Source organism: Silurus meridionalis, chromosome 4 (assembly GCF_014805685.1).
Source record: "Silurus meridionalis isolate SWU-2019-XX chromosome 4, ASM1480568v1, whole genome shotgun sequence".
Classification (NCBI taxonomy): domain Eukaryota; kingdom Metazoa; phylum Chordata; class Actinopteri; order Siluriformes; family Siluridae; genus Silurus; species Silurus meridionalis.
In genome coordinates, this window is record NC_060887.1 from 9,231,923 (window position 1) to 9,248,055 (window position 16,133).

The 16,133-nt window shown below is 36.6% G+C and overlaps 2 protein-coding genes across 2 annotated transcripts; both read right to left on the reverse strand.

The window, feature by feature from the left end:
- Positions 1–5,724: 5,724 nt before the first annotated feature.
- Positions 5,725–8,772, reverse strand: LOC124384814 (hyaluronan synthase 1-like). Its single transcript, XM_046847744.1, has 5 exons — positions 8,706–8,772; positions 7,488–8,140; positions 7,133–7,358; positions 6,851–6,983; positions 5,725–6,704 (listed from the first exon to the last, which is right to left on the reverse strand). Exons 2-5 carry the CDS (start codon positions 8,124–8,126, stop codon positions 6,023–6,025), a joined length of 1,680 nt encoding a protein of 559 aa, XP_046703700.1. The 5' UTR covers positions 8,127–8,140; positions 8,706–8,772; the 3' UTR covers positions 5,725–6,022.
- Positions 8,773–8,936: 164 nt separating this feature from the next.
- Positions 8,937–9,981, reverse strand: LOC124385001 (hyaluronan synthase 1-like). The gene is made up of 2 exons (XM_046848044.1): positions 9,514–9,981; positions 8,937–8,945 (listed from the first exon to the last, which is right to left on the reverse strand). Exons 1-2 carry the CDS (start codon positions 9,964–9,966, stop codon positions 8,937–8,939), a joined length of 462 nt encoding a protein of 153 aa, XP_046704000.1. The 5' UTR covers positions 9,967–9,981.
- Between the last annotated feature and the right edge of the window lie 6,152 nt (positions 9,982–16,133).

Here is a 16,133-nt window from a genome sequence, read left to right on the forward strand (position 1 = left end):
ATAAACAGTCCACAATTTGTTTGTGAAACAACAATTTAATAATGGTTACAACAAAAATTATTCAGCACTGGTTTAAGGAACATAACAAAGAGTCCCTCAGATCTCAAATCAATTGAGCATATGTGGGAAGTACTGGACCAGTCCATGCAGACCCCAACTCACAATTCAGAAGACCTTAAGTACCTGCAGCTAAGATTTTTAAACCAGATACCACAGAACACCTTTAAAAGTCTTACATTGGCCGAACCTTGATGGGTCAGACCAGTTTTGGAGGCACAAGGGTGACCTACACTATATTAGGTGGGTGGTTTGAATGCACATCCTGTTTAATGTCCATCTCATACCAGATTTAGTTTCTCTTTTGTGTCACACTGGCAGTTCACAAGAAATATTCATAATGTGAAGGCAGACCAGGAAGCACACCATGATAATGAATTAGATGCTACCTTTAGAAGGGGTGAGTGAAGGTTATTTATACTGGAACTGTACCACAATTCCTGTGAATGTGAATTCTGCCAGGCTTTAAAACCACCTTAAACAACCTCTGAACAGGCTTTCAAAAGAGTTAGATATGTGACTGCAGGTTTTTTTTTCACCTTTAGGCACAAGAGCACCAATGTGGTCAAACACCATATAATATCAGGCAATTATTATATTGTGACTTACACCCTCCTATACTATTTCACATTTTATAGTGTTACAAACTGGACCTTAATTTTACTTAATCTGTATTATTTGTCATGACTTATCACAGAATGGTTAAGTTCTTGAATTCGATTTGTGTATGTATGTATACAGTATATATTAATATAGTTTAGACAACAGTTTTTAGTGTAACATACATATGCAAACTGCATTTTTTCTGACACAAAGGACACTGTTACCAGCTGTATGATATAAATATGAGTATAGTCCACATGGGTCATTTTTTTATTTAAAAAAAAAGGACCAATGGAAAAAACAGTACCTTCTGACGCAAACATTAGACTGAAATGAGACTGGAAGGGTGGGATAGAGAACATAACATTACTCAAAGGATTACAGTACAAACGTCAGAATCCACCTACAATAAATGGACGGATGTTTTCTTTTTGAATAATTGAGTAGTGAATGTGGTGGACTGAAAGCACATTGAAAAACTAAAAACACAATTCAAAAATACACAGAAAAACTGAAAACACAAGAGCAAAATCAAAACACTTCATGGGCTTTCAATCGAAAAGATCAGAGTAAACACACACAGACAGATTGACTAAACTAAAAACTTTCTTTCGGCTTCTCCCATTAGGGGTCACCACAGCGGACCATCCGCATGTTTGATTTGGCACGTTTTTACGCTGGATGCCCTTCCTAACGCAACCCTCCCCGTTTATCCGGTCTTGGGACCGGCACTAAGGCTTGTGCAACCCTAATGGCTGGGGATGGTTCCCTGACCGGGGATCGAACTCGGGCCGCAGCAGTGAGAGCATCGCATCCTAACCTCTAGACCACCAGGAAAAAAGACAGATTGACTAAAACAAATATTAATAATAATAATAATTATTATTATAATTATAATATTAGTAACCTCAACTGTAATAATATAACACAACGTTATAAATACAACAAATTAAACGATACGACCGGCATAAAAACTGGTATTTCTAAATATAATAATAATCCACTGCGTTGTTGTTTGTTGATTTTGCTTGCTTGGGGGTTTGAATTTAGCGGTAATGTATTATGTGTCTGGAGCAGACCCTTTAAGAAGGTAGTGGATGGAGGTAAGACATGTGACCAAAGCATCATGACATGCATCAAGAGTGAGTCATATACAGATGTGGTGAAGAGAATCCGGTAATTTTCCAAAATAAAAGATCATTCAGATTCAGATAATAAATAAAACGGAAATAATGAAACTTATGTATTCTTTCTGTGCGGCCCGGTACCAATTGACCCACGGACCGGCACCGATGTTTGGGGACCACTGATATAGAGAACATGTCTAAAGAAACCGCATTATTAACCAAGCACCTACTTCTGGAAAACTGTCAATCAAACTTGCTTTAAAAATAATTTGATTTGACAGTAACCCGGTAACTTAGAGAGATACTTAGAGAAACCACGGCCAAGAGTATTTCTGCTAGAGAGATGCACAGATCCCCTTCAGGAATTCGAGCTGCATCAGAAACGCTTTGGGAACGCCTCTGCATTGTCCACATTTTGAATCATGTGTATAATCAGTCCAATGGAAAGTGTGGTGTCACTGGCAGGGTGATGTCACGACCAGGGAGCTTAAAAGCAGTCTCTGCCAGATGTGTCTCACTGGGTTTTGCGCACTGTAGACAGAGGCTTTGCGATTCAGTTTAGGTGTCGCCCGCCCCGGTTCAACAGAACAATGGAACAGGAAGTGAACACTTTTTTGAGGAATGTGGCCATCGAGGTGGTCCCTCCATCAGACAGAGAGGCCAGGTTCTACAGCCGGTACTTCCTAGTTCCAAAGAAGTCAAGTCAAGTCAAGTTTTTTTCTATAGCGCTTTTCACAACAGACATTGTTTTAAAGCAGCTTTACAGAAATCAACAGTCAAGGTAAATGGTGTGCAGCCATGGCGACTGTGGCAAGGAAAAACTCCCTTAGATGTAATGAGGAAGAAACCTTGAGAGGAACCCATCCTCATTTGGGTGACATCAAGAGTTTGATCATAAATCTTTCAACATAAAGAACACTCTAGAGTGAGGATGGGGGCTGCGTCCCACTCACATTGTCCTCTCTGGATGTCCCTCGCTCACTCAGCTCCTCTCGGACTGGATGCTATGGTGCAGGCCTTCTCCTTCTGGTAGCCTGGTAAACCTTCTCTAACACCGTCCCCAAAAGATTCCTCTCAGGCGGGATCTTCTGTCTCAGGCAGAGGGCGCTTTGCTTTGGAGGCTGTGGCCGTGTAGCCGCTGGTCTCTCAGTCAAAGTGGTAGAGACCATTCTTTAATCCAGAGCTCCCTCCATGAGGAGGTCGTATGCCACAAAGTGGCACCTGTTTACTATATGGTGAACATACTTATCACATATATCACAACATAGATCCAGTTAACTGTCCGGTTGGCCCAGTGCTGGAATGTCTTCAGGAACAGTTCGCCAAAGGGTTATCTCTTTCCACCCTAAAAGTTCAGGTGTCCGCTATTGTGGCTTATCATGCTCCACTTGCTGAGCAGTCTCTAGTGATAAACCTGCTGGTGACACATTTCCTCCACGGTACCAGCCTCAGGTGCGACCCAGAGTGCCTTCGTTGGATCTGGCAATAGTTCTGGATGCCCAGTCAAAGCTTCCCTTTAAGTCCTTGGCTGAGGTGTGCCACATTCCCTGCATCCCATCTCCACTGCATGCGTTTTTATAACTTCCTGGTCATGACATCATCCCACCTGTGAAGTCGCGCTTTTCCGTTGGACTGATTATACGTGTGGTTCAGAGCATGGTCAGGCAGAGGCGTTCCCAAAGCATTCTTGATGCAGTGTTTCATTCCCTTGGGGAACCAGGGCTAAATACGTAACCTAGAGACTTTCAAACAAGTGTTTTTTAAAACAAAAATTGCAAAACACAAAAAAACAACAAAAAAACAACAATAAAAAAACAGTTGCACATTCTTCATGACTCTGTTCTGTAATGTTCACTAAGGCATTGAATTCTTGTTGCTGGACAATTTTGGTTATTTGGCTCGTCATACAGTCTTTGAATAACACAAAGATATACAAATGTTGAGATCTCCTTCAACAAATGAAACAAAACTTCCTTCAGCATTTCTTATTTTAAACACATGAAGATGTTGCAATAGTACTGTGACTTTATGAGTTTATTTCCCAAACATTATGATATTTCTCTAACAATTGCAACATTTTAATGCAATAGTTTCTATATTACATTATATATCACGTAATATTACTCTATTGTGGAAACAATATATTAAAAAACACTGGAACTGAAACATTGTAAATACACATTATATTATAAACTGCTGACTATATTTTAAAAGGATTCCTCGTTTAAACATTTTCACAATAGAGTTAATATAATATAATAATAATTATATTACCACTCTAGATGTATAGATGTATAAATAGATAATTTCTTTTTAATACTATATGGGAAAAAGTATATGTACACATGATCTTAAGATTGGTATGTGCTTTGTAAACATTCCATTCCACATTTAGTCCCCATTTACTCTAATAATAACCTCCACTCTTAAAGGAAAATCTATGTTCCACTATATCTTAGAGCAGGGGTGGTCAATTAATTTTTACAAAAAAATTAGAAACCTGAATTGTGTCAGAGGGCCACACCAATTATAATATTTTAGGGATGCACAGAAAATGAAAATTCTTGGCCGAAACCGGAAACCAAAAATGAGGAAACCAAGGCCGAAAATTGAAACACCGAAAAAAAAGATTTTTATTAGAACCATTGCATTTATGGCTATGAGTGTGTACTAACCTCACTAAAATCAATGCATTGCAATTTAACGAAAAAATCAATTAAATCAATTAATATTATTATTTATTTGTTACCATTCATAGTATTGACAGACAGACAACAGTCAATTATTATTAGCAACGGTCTGTTATAGGAAAATAATTGACCGCCAAACGTTTGGAAGCCCATTCAAGTAAATGGAACGTTCTAATCTACAGCATTAAAAAGAGCTGTGTAATAAATAATATTATATTATAATAATTCTTATTTTCGGGATCTACAGGGAATGTTTCAAAGATCAAGACCACTGATCTGAGGCAATGAATTCCATAATTTTTTGTGTTTTGCCTTTTGCCTTGGCACTATCACTGGAAAACTTTCTTGCCTTTTCAAAAATGTCCGCTACAGACTGAGTGGTCATGCTCGGATTGACTTTTCTTTTCTGCGCCCAATTCTTCTCATATTTAGAATGGCAAGCGGGATGTTTGGATTTCAGGTGATAAATTAAACCCCGACATGGAGAAATTCACCCCCTCTTGAAATTTCAGCATTGCATGTTTTGCAAATCGTTATCCGTGGGTCTTTCTCCAAGATATTGAAATAAGTCCACACCGCAGACATGTTGGCTCTTATCCAGATAAAATTTGCGGTGGCTGAATTTTCGGTGCATCCCTATAATTTGATTGGCCTCACGCGGGCCGGACAGGGGTGTACAATGGGCCGGATGTGGCCCACGGGCCGTAGTTTGCCCAGGTATGTCTTAGAGTGTGCTTGTGGAGATTTGTGCTTATTTATCCAAATGGGTTTTATCTTAATGTCAGGTGAGGAGGCCTGGGGTGCAGTCAGCGTTCCAATTCATCCCAAATCTGTATTGTCATGCTAGAACAGGTTTGGGTCTTCTTGTTAATGTGAAGGGAAATGCGGAAATGCTGTCACATCCAAAGACATTCTATACAAATGTGTGCCTCCAGCTTTGTGGTAACAGTTCAGGGAAGAACCATATAGTTGTCCCAATCATTTTGTTTATATAGTGTATAGTGTATCATCTTGCAGTGTAAAACTATCCACTGACATTTGCAGGTGTGTAAGATCTTTTAGCTATTGACAGATAGACACTAATATAATGCGACTAAGTGAAAGTAATGCAAATTCTTAAAAAAAAGAAAAATAAATTCCATTGTTAAATTAAATTTATTAAGTAAAGAATTTGTGTTTTAACAAAATCACTAATTAACACGAATGGAAAAGGAAAAGATTGTTTATTTCATTCTCTGGATGCCACATTGCACAGGTATGAATACTGTATCTTTCAACACAATGGATAATTTGACATGAACTTTAACAAGGTTTGTAGAGAATTTCTGTACAGTACAGTTCAAATAATACTGTGGAAATTCTGATTACAAAAGGATTTATAAATAATAACCATGTCATAAACAATCCATTAAAGCATAACAAAAACAACAAAAACAAATGCATAATTAGACAATTATGTACACAATTTAATAAATACATTTAAATAAATAATAAATAAATAACATTTATATAAATAACAACAAACATTTTAAAAGCACATGAAATTTAAACAAACATATTCACATTGTAACCCTGTGAACGTTTTCGGCACAGTTTACGAATCCATGCCCAGTATATGAAGATCATTATAATCCAGTAACTGACATATGCTACAGCACCATAGATCAAAAATTTGATCTCCTCTTTTTTCGCAGCTGAGTTCCAGTCCTCTTTGCTTTCTTTGTAGATTGTGTAGCTAAGACCACTCAGCAGGATGACTGCCCATATTGACAGGGGGATAAGAGGAATGTAATTTCCCACTATCTTACGGCGGCCGGAAGTGCCCCAATTGCTCTTATTTATGGTAAGCATGGCAAAATACTTAGTGGGTAGAAGACTTGTCATGTAGAGGGCAGAATAGAGTGACATGAAGATCATCACTATGTCTTGTCGCAAAATGCAGGCATAGACTGCCTTAATCAGTCCAATTAATTGAATGCAGCAAAGGACCCACAGGATGTTCCACAGCGTACCCATCCAGAACAGTCGGATTATAGTGGCTGTGACGAAGAAGGGGAAGACTCCGGACACAATGGACTCATAGGTCATCCACAGGTTATGCTTGTGCCACCACAAGGCATTGTAGAGCCACTCACGAAAATATGACTTGGTCCACCGCATTTGTTGGTTCAGCCAACGCAAAAACTGGGCTGGTGTCTCAGTATAGCACTTTGAGCGAGCTGTGTACCTGATAAGACAAAAATAAAAACATTACTGTTAAATTATTGTATACATGTAAAAAATCAGTGTGTCAGATCAGATCTGTGGGATCTGTGGGTCAGATTCTTCAAATGACATTTCATACAACTATCTGAGGTCAAGCACAATACTTACTTGGTTGCATAGCCCATGCTCAGCATACGATTTGTTAGATGGCGATCATCTCCAAAAGTGCAATGTTTGCCAAGAAATTTTTGGTTGTACCAAGCTTCCAAAAACTGTTGCAATAGATCATTCCTATACAGACCTAAAGGAGAAAGCAAGAAGTACAATGAGACCTAAATATACATTATTATTATTATTATTATTATTATTATTATTATTATTATTATTATTATTTATTTATTTTTTTTTTTTTTATTATGATTAATGTTGATTAAAGCTCTTCTCACTTACCTAAGGGGCCACTAATACAAGAGACACAATCAAAAAACGACTGGCATGCTCTCTCAACATTAAAAGCCATCCAGTATCGCAGACTGCTCATGAAGCTGATGTAAGAGTCTTTCAGGTTAAGAATCATCACATCACCACCAACGGCACCATATTTTGTGTTACTCTCAAGCACCTTCACCAGTTCGAGTGTTGCCAGGGGATCCAGCTTCGTGTCTGAATCACACACCTGATGGATAAAATGCATAGGAAAAGCAATGAGTAAAGAGATCATCTTCTGTGCTGGAAACAAATGATGAACTACTCTTCTTCTATGTGATATAATTTCTTGATATAGTGTGATCTAAACACCTCTTACCTGTATGTAGTCCACTGAAGAGCCCAGTGCTTTGAATGCTGTGTACATCACTTCTCTCTTTCCTCCCCACTTCTGCATAATGCAAACACACCGCTTGGTTCGGATCATCTCTTCCACCTCCCTGCGCTGGATATCTTCCTGGCCATCCGCACTGGCTGGCTGTGTGTGGTAATTGTTTTGCCACACATAGCAGCCAGGATCCTGGTCTGCAAAAATGTCCTTGAACATCTCCATCATGTAGCGGTCTTCTTCTGTATTACCGTCCACCACCATGATAATCCGGATCAACTCGGGTGGATACAGGAGTCCCTTAACTGATTGCAAGCAGTCTCGCAGGTACTTTGGGTCTTCTTGGTAAGCAGAGATGGTAAAACCCACAGTCTTGGTGTAGGTGCATGCGTCTCTGCGGGAACGCATCCGCCGGTGCTCCACAAAAGCAAATATACTTTGGACCAGCAGATGAAGACATAGCAGAAGACCATAAAAGCCAAAGGCCAGAATGCCATACTGAGATGAAAAAAGATTAACATGGGCAATGTAAGCCCATAGCACCAATCCGAGTACTAAGAAGGCAAAAAGAAATGTGAGAAAAATTCGTACACCGATGCCGAACTTCCGGAAAAATGGTTTGACATCCATTTTTGTCTCAGTCACTAAAAAAAAAAAAAAAAAAAAACAGAAAAACAACCATGTTAACATACACTCCGAGATTTTGAACCAGGATAATACACCACATTTAAAGTGTAACAACAATTCAACAAATAAAGAATTGAATATCAAAAGATTTAATTAAGAAAATAATAATGAAGTAATTAATTTTAATTCAATCTAATTTATTTTATTATTTATTGTATAGCCCCTTTTTATATTTTATAGTGTCAAAGAGCAGCTTTTACTAAGATAAATTAAGAATATACTTTTGCCCACGTTATTTCCAAATATATGTATTATCATTTAATTTGGCAGTGGCCACAATAATTTTGCATTTTAATAACAACTCAATGACTACAAATAATCAAACCAACCAGTTTAGTTCAATTTCCTTTTCATTACAGGATGTTTTAGAAATCAAGTACAGTTCATGTTATGTTGTTAGTTTTTAAACAATAATCCCAAACTAAGTATAATTATTTATATGTATAAGACGGAAAATGAAAATGAGTCAAATTGAGTCTCTGATAGTCAAGTGTGGACTTAAAAAAAGTCGTGGTTACCTACCTTATAATTTTTTGAAAACCGCAGGACTCCTTAGTGACTTCTCCCTCGGTTTGTCTTGGTGTGAGATGTGTACTGGTGGGTCTGAGCGGTGTATATATAACGCCCCAGCATCCGCCCACAACAAGCCGAAAACTAGTGCAATCCGCCTCGCGTGTGGTGACGGGTGACGTACCTGCTAAAGTCTACGTCAGGGGAGCACCAACCCATATTCCAAATTGAAGCATCATCAACTCAGGCAGCCTCCGGAGCCAGAGATATGCACAGTTATAGTTATTCTTGAGCAATTTTAGTGGCCTTCACGTCAAAGACCCCTCCTGTCTCACATGCAGAAGATGAACATCGCTCCAAATATGTGCCCGTGACAAAATGAGACTTTAATGCATCCAAAGAAGTCCGATCTGTTCCTGACTGAATGAAATAAACCACTCGTCGTCAAATTGCTGTTGTATGATAAGAAAGCTGCTTTAAAAATAACGATAATAATAATAATAATAATAATAATAATAATAATAATAATAATTATTATTATTATTATTATTATTATTATTATTATTTATATATTTTTATTATTGTTATTGTTATTACTATTATTATAATTATAATTTATAACTATAATTTTAGCATCATCATCATCACCATCACCTTATGCTGATTAAAACATTTTTTTTATTTGTTCATCTTATGCCACAACAATTTTTTCAATACTACTACTACTACTACTAGTAATAATAATAATAATAATAATAATAATAATAATAATAGGAGTAGTAGTGGTATTTAATATATATAAATTATTGTTTTGCCACACATAGCAGCCAGGATCCTGGTCTGCAAAAATGTCCTTGAACATCTCCATCATGTAGCGGTCTTCTTCTGTATTACCGTCCACCACCATGATAATCCGGATCAACTCGGGTGGATACAGGAGTCCCTTAACTGATTGCAAGCAGTCTCGCAGGTACTTTGGGTCTTCTTGGTAAGCAGAGATGGTAAAACCCACAGTCTTGGTGTAGGTGCATGCGTCTCTGCGGGAACGCATCCGCCGGTGCTCCACAAAAGCAAATATACTTTGGACCAGCAGATGAAGACATAGCAGAAGACCATAAAAGCCAAAGGCCAGAATGCCATACTGAGATGAAAAAAGATTAACATGGGCAATGTAAGCCCATAGCACCAATCCGAGTACTAAGAAGGCAAAAAGAAATGTGAGAAAAATTCGTACACCGATGCCGAACTTCCGGAAAAATGGTTTGACATCCATTTTTGTCTCAGTCACTAAAAAAAAAAAAAAAAAAAAACAGAAAAACAACCATGTTAACATACACTCCGAGATTTTGAACCAGGATAATACACCACATTTAAAGTGTAACAACAATTCAACAAATAAAGAATTGAATATCAAAAGATTTAATTAAGAAAATAATAATGAAGTAATTAATTTTAATTCAATCTAATTTATTTTATTATTTATTGTATAGCCCCTTTTTATATTTTATAGTGTCATATCATAGTAATAATAATAATAATAATAATAATAATAATAATAATAATAATAATAATAGGAGTAGTAGTGGTATTTAATATATATATAAATTATATAGTCCAGCAGCAGCAGCAGCATCTCGATCAGTATCAGCATGATCATCTTATTTTCATAAACATACAAACTAAAACTAAAAGCTGTTTTAAATTAGCATTCCTCTTATACCACAATCGTACTATTAATCATATTAATAAATAACAATTATTGTTAACATTATTATTTTTCTTGTTGTTTGGCTTTATTAGGTTATAATCATCATAATAAATCAGTGCATCATGATTTTATAACCTAATAAATGCAACACTAAAAAAAAAGATCTTTATTGACTCAGTGAAAAATGGAGGATGTTTTTATAATAATAACAGCAAGTGCTACTAGTAACAGATTCAAATTTTATTTGGTGATGGACCATTGGCTTCTATACTTGAATTCTAAAAAAAAGAAAAAAAGATATCCCTTTTTTGCCTTTTGCCTTTTGTTCTATTTGTAGGAGTTACGGTACAGTGAATAAGTGTACATTCAGATCTCAGAGTTCTGACGTAAGACCTCAAAGCTCCTCCTACTAAATCTAAAAATAAAGCAGGTTTGGTTAGATTTTTAGTCAGCGGGCGGTGTACTGGGGATGGGCGAAGGAAAGAATTAGACTTTTAGTTAACAACTGCATGATTAAGTCACCAAAATTTGCTTTTATTCCTCCAGTCAATGGGATAGGAATGTGTAAAGGAAGGTATGAACTTAAAAGTGCAAAAAAGTTGCTTTTCATGACTCCTTAATCAGAATTTTAATTTTAGCGTGTAACTATATCTGGGTTTAATATATTACTTACAGTACAATTATTTACCCTGATGGGTATTAAATCTGCCCTATCACTAGTGTTCACACTACACTGCCCTAACACATCACATCCTCAGATTTTATCTGTACACAAGTCAAGTCAAGAGGTTTTTATTGTCATTTTAACCATATATAGCTGACACAGTACACAGGGAAATGAAACAACATTTCTCCAAGACCTTGGAACTATATAAAACAACAATTATAATATAATATGGGTGGTACTGAAGACATGGATGTGTGTAAATCGAAATGAGTATGAATGTGTGTTTGAGTTCAGATTTGTAGCAGCTCAGTAACACACAGCTGAGTAAGTGTGTGCATGTGAGTGTGTGCATGGCTGTCCTCTCTGTCCTCTGTAGTACGTTCTACGGTGTTTTGTATTGTTTTTACAATTTATAATCACCCAAATGAGGATGGGTTCCCCCTTTTGAGTCTGGTTCCTCTCAAGGTTTCTTCCTCATAACATCTAAGGTAGTTTATTCCTTCCCACAGTCACCATGGCTGCTCATCAGGGATAAATACACATCGTTCACCTTAACTGTTCAATTCTGTAAAGCTGCTTTGGGACAATGTCCATTGTCGAAAACGCAATAGAAATAAACTTGACTTGACTTGAGTCTTGCGATTTGAGATCTAAATGATACTAAAAATATAATTATTTATGTATTTCTAAAACAAAATGAAAGTATTCAAAAATAATATTGTTGATGTGGTTTAGAGAATACTTTATCTGTGGGGCTGAAACCTTATCAGAATCTTTCAACTTCAAAGGAATCAGAAAGGATGAGCTTTTTCCATTGTGCCAGTTGTGTGTCAACAGGTGAAATAGACACAATAAAATGTATTACATCATTGTAAAATGGCACATTTTAAAATAGTATTTCAGGATGACTGTATGCATTCCTATCACTTGATAAACTCGGTTAAGCAGCAGAAACCCAACCAATTATGTCACAGTTTATTGTATTTTAATGTAATTGCTTAATTACTCATGATGACATAATCCTAAAAATTGCAGGGTTTTTCAAGTTACTGAACTGAATTTTTTTTTATTAAGGAACATGAAGAATATTTAAAAAAAAAAAAAGGTGCAAAGAGTCCAATTCAATTCAATTAATTTTTATTTGTATAGCGCATTTAACATTGAACATTTTCTCAGAACAGCTTTACACAGATAATGTGGTGAGTAAAAGGGAATATGTTTAAAGCGCAGGCATTGTTAAGGTTGTAGGTGTGCCTAAACACATGATCAGTGACCACTTCACCTTGATCAGGCATGCAGTGGATTCAAATTTAGGGAGAATTTAGTCCATCATAGAGCACCACGCACACACACACACACACACACACACACACACACACACACACACACACACACACACACACACACACACACAGAGCTTTTTAATGAATATTTTTTAAATAATAAATATATATAGTATAATAATATTAATTAATTAATTAATTAATAATTTAATACATTTAATAAATTATAATAATATATTATTCAAAATATAAATAATAAAAACAATTAAATAATTATTCTAACAACACAAATTTTGTGACAATAAAAAGTCATACCAAGTTAAAGCCATAAAGCAAATTACGGACATTTTAATCATGGTTAAACACATCAACTTGCACTTTAATAAAATGATTTCTCAGTTGCTTCGGAGCATTTCTCAAATCATCTTTAAAGTTTGAGATTATTATTTGCATTTTCCAAACAATTCATACAAACAGCAAAACACATTGAATTTCTTGAAAAAAAAGCCTGTACTTTACTTAAAATCATTAGTTCATCTCTTAAAAGTAAGTATTTGTGTCAATGGAATCTCATTTCCATCAGAATAACAAGTCCTTTTGCCATTGAAGTTTGACGAGATTCACCTTTGATCTGTTTTAGAGAAGTAGTTGATGATTGGTTGATCTGATGCCATACACTCGCCTTGATAAGTGAAATTTAAGATTCATCTGCACAATTCATCAATTCAAGACACATTTACAAAAAAAAAAGTTAAATAGAAATGTAAGCTTGACAGATGATGACAACTAGTTTAACTATTTTGCATTTGACAACTTATGCAATGAACTGATGCTGAGGTGTTTTGGGAGGTTAAGACTATTTAGGTAAAACCAATATAATATATTGTTTGACAAACAACTGATAATGTAGAAAACAGCAGACAATTGTATGAAATCAATTAAATGAATGTACCAAAGCTTTTGAAATTTGATTAAAGTGAAGAGAGTTGTTTTTATGATGTGCACAAGTGACTAAAGGATGTGGAGGTTAAACAAGTAGTTTTGAAAAACAAATTTCTGATCTAAAAAACATTCCAAAGCAACTGAGAAAAACCGTAAATAATGTCTTAAATCATTTATGTATTATATTAGCTGTTCACAGTGTGTCAAGTAATAAGGTGAAGGCGGATGCAAGTGTAGATGTTCATTTAAAGTGCAAACACAAAACACAAAGACAACAAATTAAACCACTTAGACACTGGAACCCAATTAATTTAATTTGAAATTATAGACATGAAGCATTAAAGACAATGTAAGACAATGCAAGGTGAGACTGTATACAAGTCCTAATTATACAACAAGACCAAAGAAAGCCTTGTGGCATGATTCATTGAAGTGCAGTGGCTGATGGGAAGTGTAGTCTATAGACAGTACAACAGCAGAAGACTTAATCAGGCTCCTCTCCTGTGAGAACAAGAATCTGAGGTTATTGTGGACAGCTGAAAAGATTCTCAGACTGTACAGATTCTGTGAGTCTACAATTCTGTAGATAAAAGGATGGTTTATAATTGATTAAGTTAGACAACTAATAGGGTTTGAGCTAATTTTAATTGCTGTTTTAATGTGGTTATATTGTCATCCACATGTTCACTTATCCAATTGTAAATATTTAAATGAATATTTTGTGTTGTATAATGAAGGCTCAGAGAGATGGTATTGCAGTTAAGGCCGTTTTTATTGAAAGTCTAACAAACAAATCCAGAACGTAATCCAAACATTGAAGTCCAAGTCATTCAAAAGGTCAGATACCAATATACACAGGATAATCCAGAGACAAGAAAACCATAAAAAGAACAAAAGATCTTAACCAGAGATGCAAACATGCTCACAAGGCTTGATAAAAACTAAATACTAATACTTAATTTCTGTAAATGATTGTGTGTGTGTGTGTTTAATTGAGAACAGTTGTGTCTCAATAGTAGTTGTGATTGTTTAAGTGTAATTTGGGAGTAGTAGTTCACAGAATCATGTCTGTAAGCCATGTGGGTTGATGTCACTCAGAGCTCTCCATATGCTCAACAGTCTTGTTTATATTTAATATTTTCAATTTAAAAATAAAATAAATCTTACCTCTAGTTTCATATTGAACATTATAAGAAGTTTTTAAAAACAGAACAATGAAAGATCATTAAAATTGGTTGCTGGCAAATCATGGTATATCAGTGGTGCAGGTGTTGGAGATGTGGTTCTTGTACCTGAGTCACTTCTCATAGACTTTGAGTTACTGAGAGAATGTACAGGAAGGAGAAGTTTTGACCCTCTACCATCATGATCTAGGAGAAAACACCGGTCTTCTAACTATAGAAAAGCCAAGAGTCCAATAAGCAAAGGCTTGTTTGCCTCTCCTGTGTTGGTGTAATGGTCAGTGAAGTGGTCGCTGCTATCTGACTCACCCGGTTTGATTCCTACCCTTTAGCTTTCCTTTAAATTGTTTAAAAAGTTTTTAAAAAGAACCAAAAAAGGTCCTAAAAATCAGGTCCTTGCAGGAGATCCTGTGGCTCAATTGGAAGAGCTTTACCTCTGGGTTGAGAGGTTGCTGGTTCAAACCCCGGCCAGGGCTCAATGTTAAGAGTGTGGAAGGTTCCGGTGGCCATAGTAAGGAAGGTGTCAGGAATGGCTGCGTGGAAGGTTGGCTGTGGTTTCGGAGGGTGTATCCTGAAGCAGGGGGGCAATATCCGGGCATCTGCCCCCCCGGTGTCTGAGAAGCTGAAAACAGGGGCTTATGAAGCAAAAATGTTCAAAGAAGGATCGACTTAGTTCTGCATATATAGGGAAAAATTCTGCCAAAAACCTATCACCCTCAATTGTTCTGAGGCTGTGAAGCAGCCAGTATTTACAGTCAACTACCTCATTGCTCACCAGACACTACTTTCCACAAAGCCTACCCATTGTGGGGACAAGCCAGACTCGAACCAGCAACCTCTGAGCTCAGAGGCAAGGCTTTTACCGCAAAGCCATCAAGTCCCACAACACACCTTCTTTTTTTGGGGGGGTTTATCCTTCGTTTCATGCTTCAAAACAAGAAATTCAGACCAAACAGAAACACAGAAAGCAGGATTTGAACCCTGAACCCCACCAACAGCGAAATACCAGTCTTAACCCACTGAACCATCGGGAAGGACCGGCTAGGATGGTTGTTTAGAGCAGGTCTATCTTTTCTTTCAAACCATCAACACAAGACTATAATGCTAAAGACAGACATAGGAAGCAAAACCATACCATGATAGCAGGATTCGAACCCTGATTCACACCATTAGCGAGGCACCAGCATTAACCTGCTGAACCATCAGGAAGAACAAGCTGGAAAGCTTGTTTAGAGCAGGTCTATCTTTTTTTTTAACCCATCAAAACAAGAATATGAAGATGTAGGAATCAGGAATTTAATCTACCTCATGACTAGCAGACAGAAAGCCAGGTTTGAACCCTGACCACCAACATTAGCAAAGTACCAGCCTTAACTTACTAAGCCATCAGAAAAAACAGGACGGGAAGCTTGATTAGAGCAGGTCTATCTTTCTTTTCAACCACATTAATAACAAAAATATATCGCTAAAGAAAGATGTAGGAAGTGAATCATGCTTCAAAACAAGAAATTTAGACCAGACAGAAACACAGAAAGCAGGATTCGAACCATGAACCCCACCAAAAGCAAGAAACCTGATTTAACCCACTGAACCATCAGGGAAGACCAGCCAGGAAGGTTGTTTCGAGCAGGTCTATTTACCTTTAAACCATCAACACAA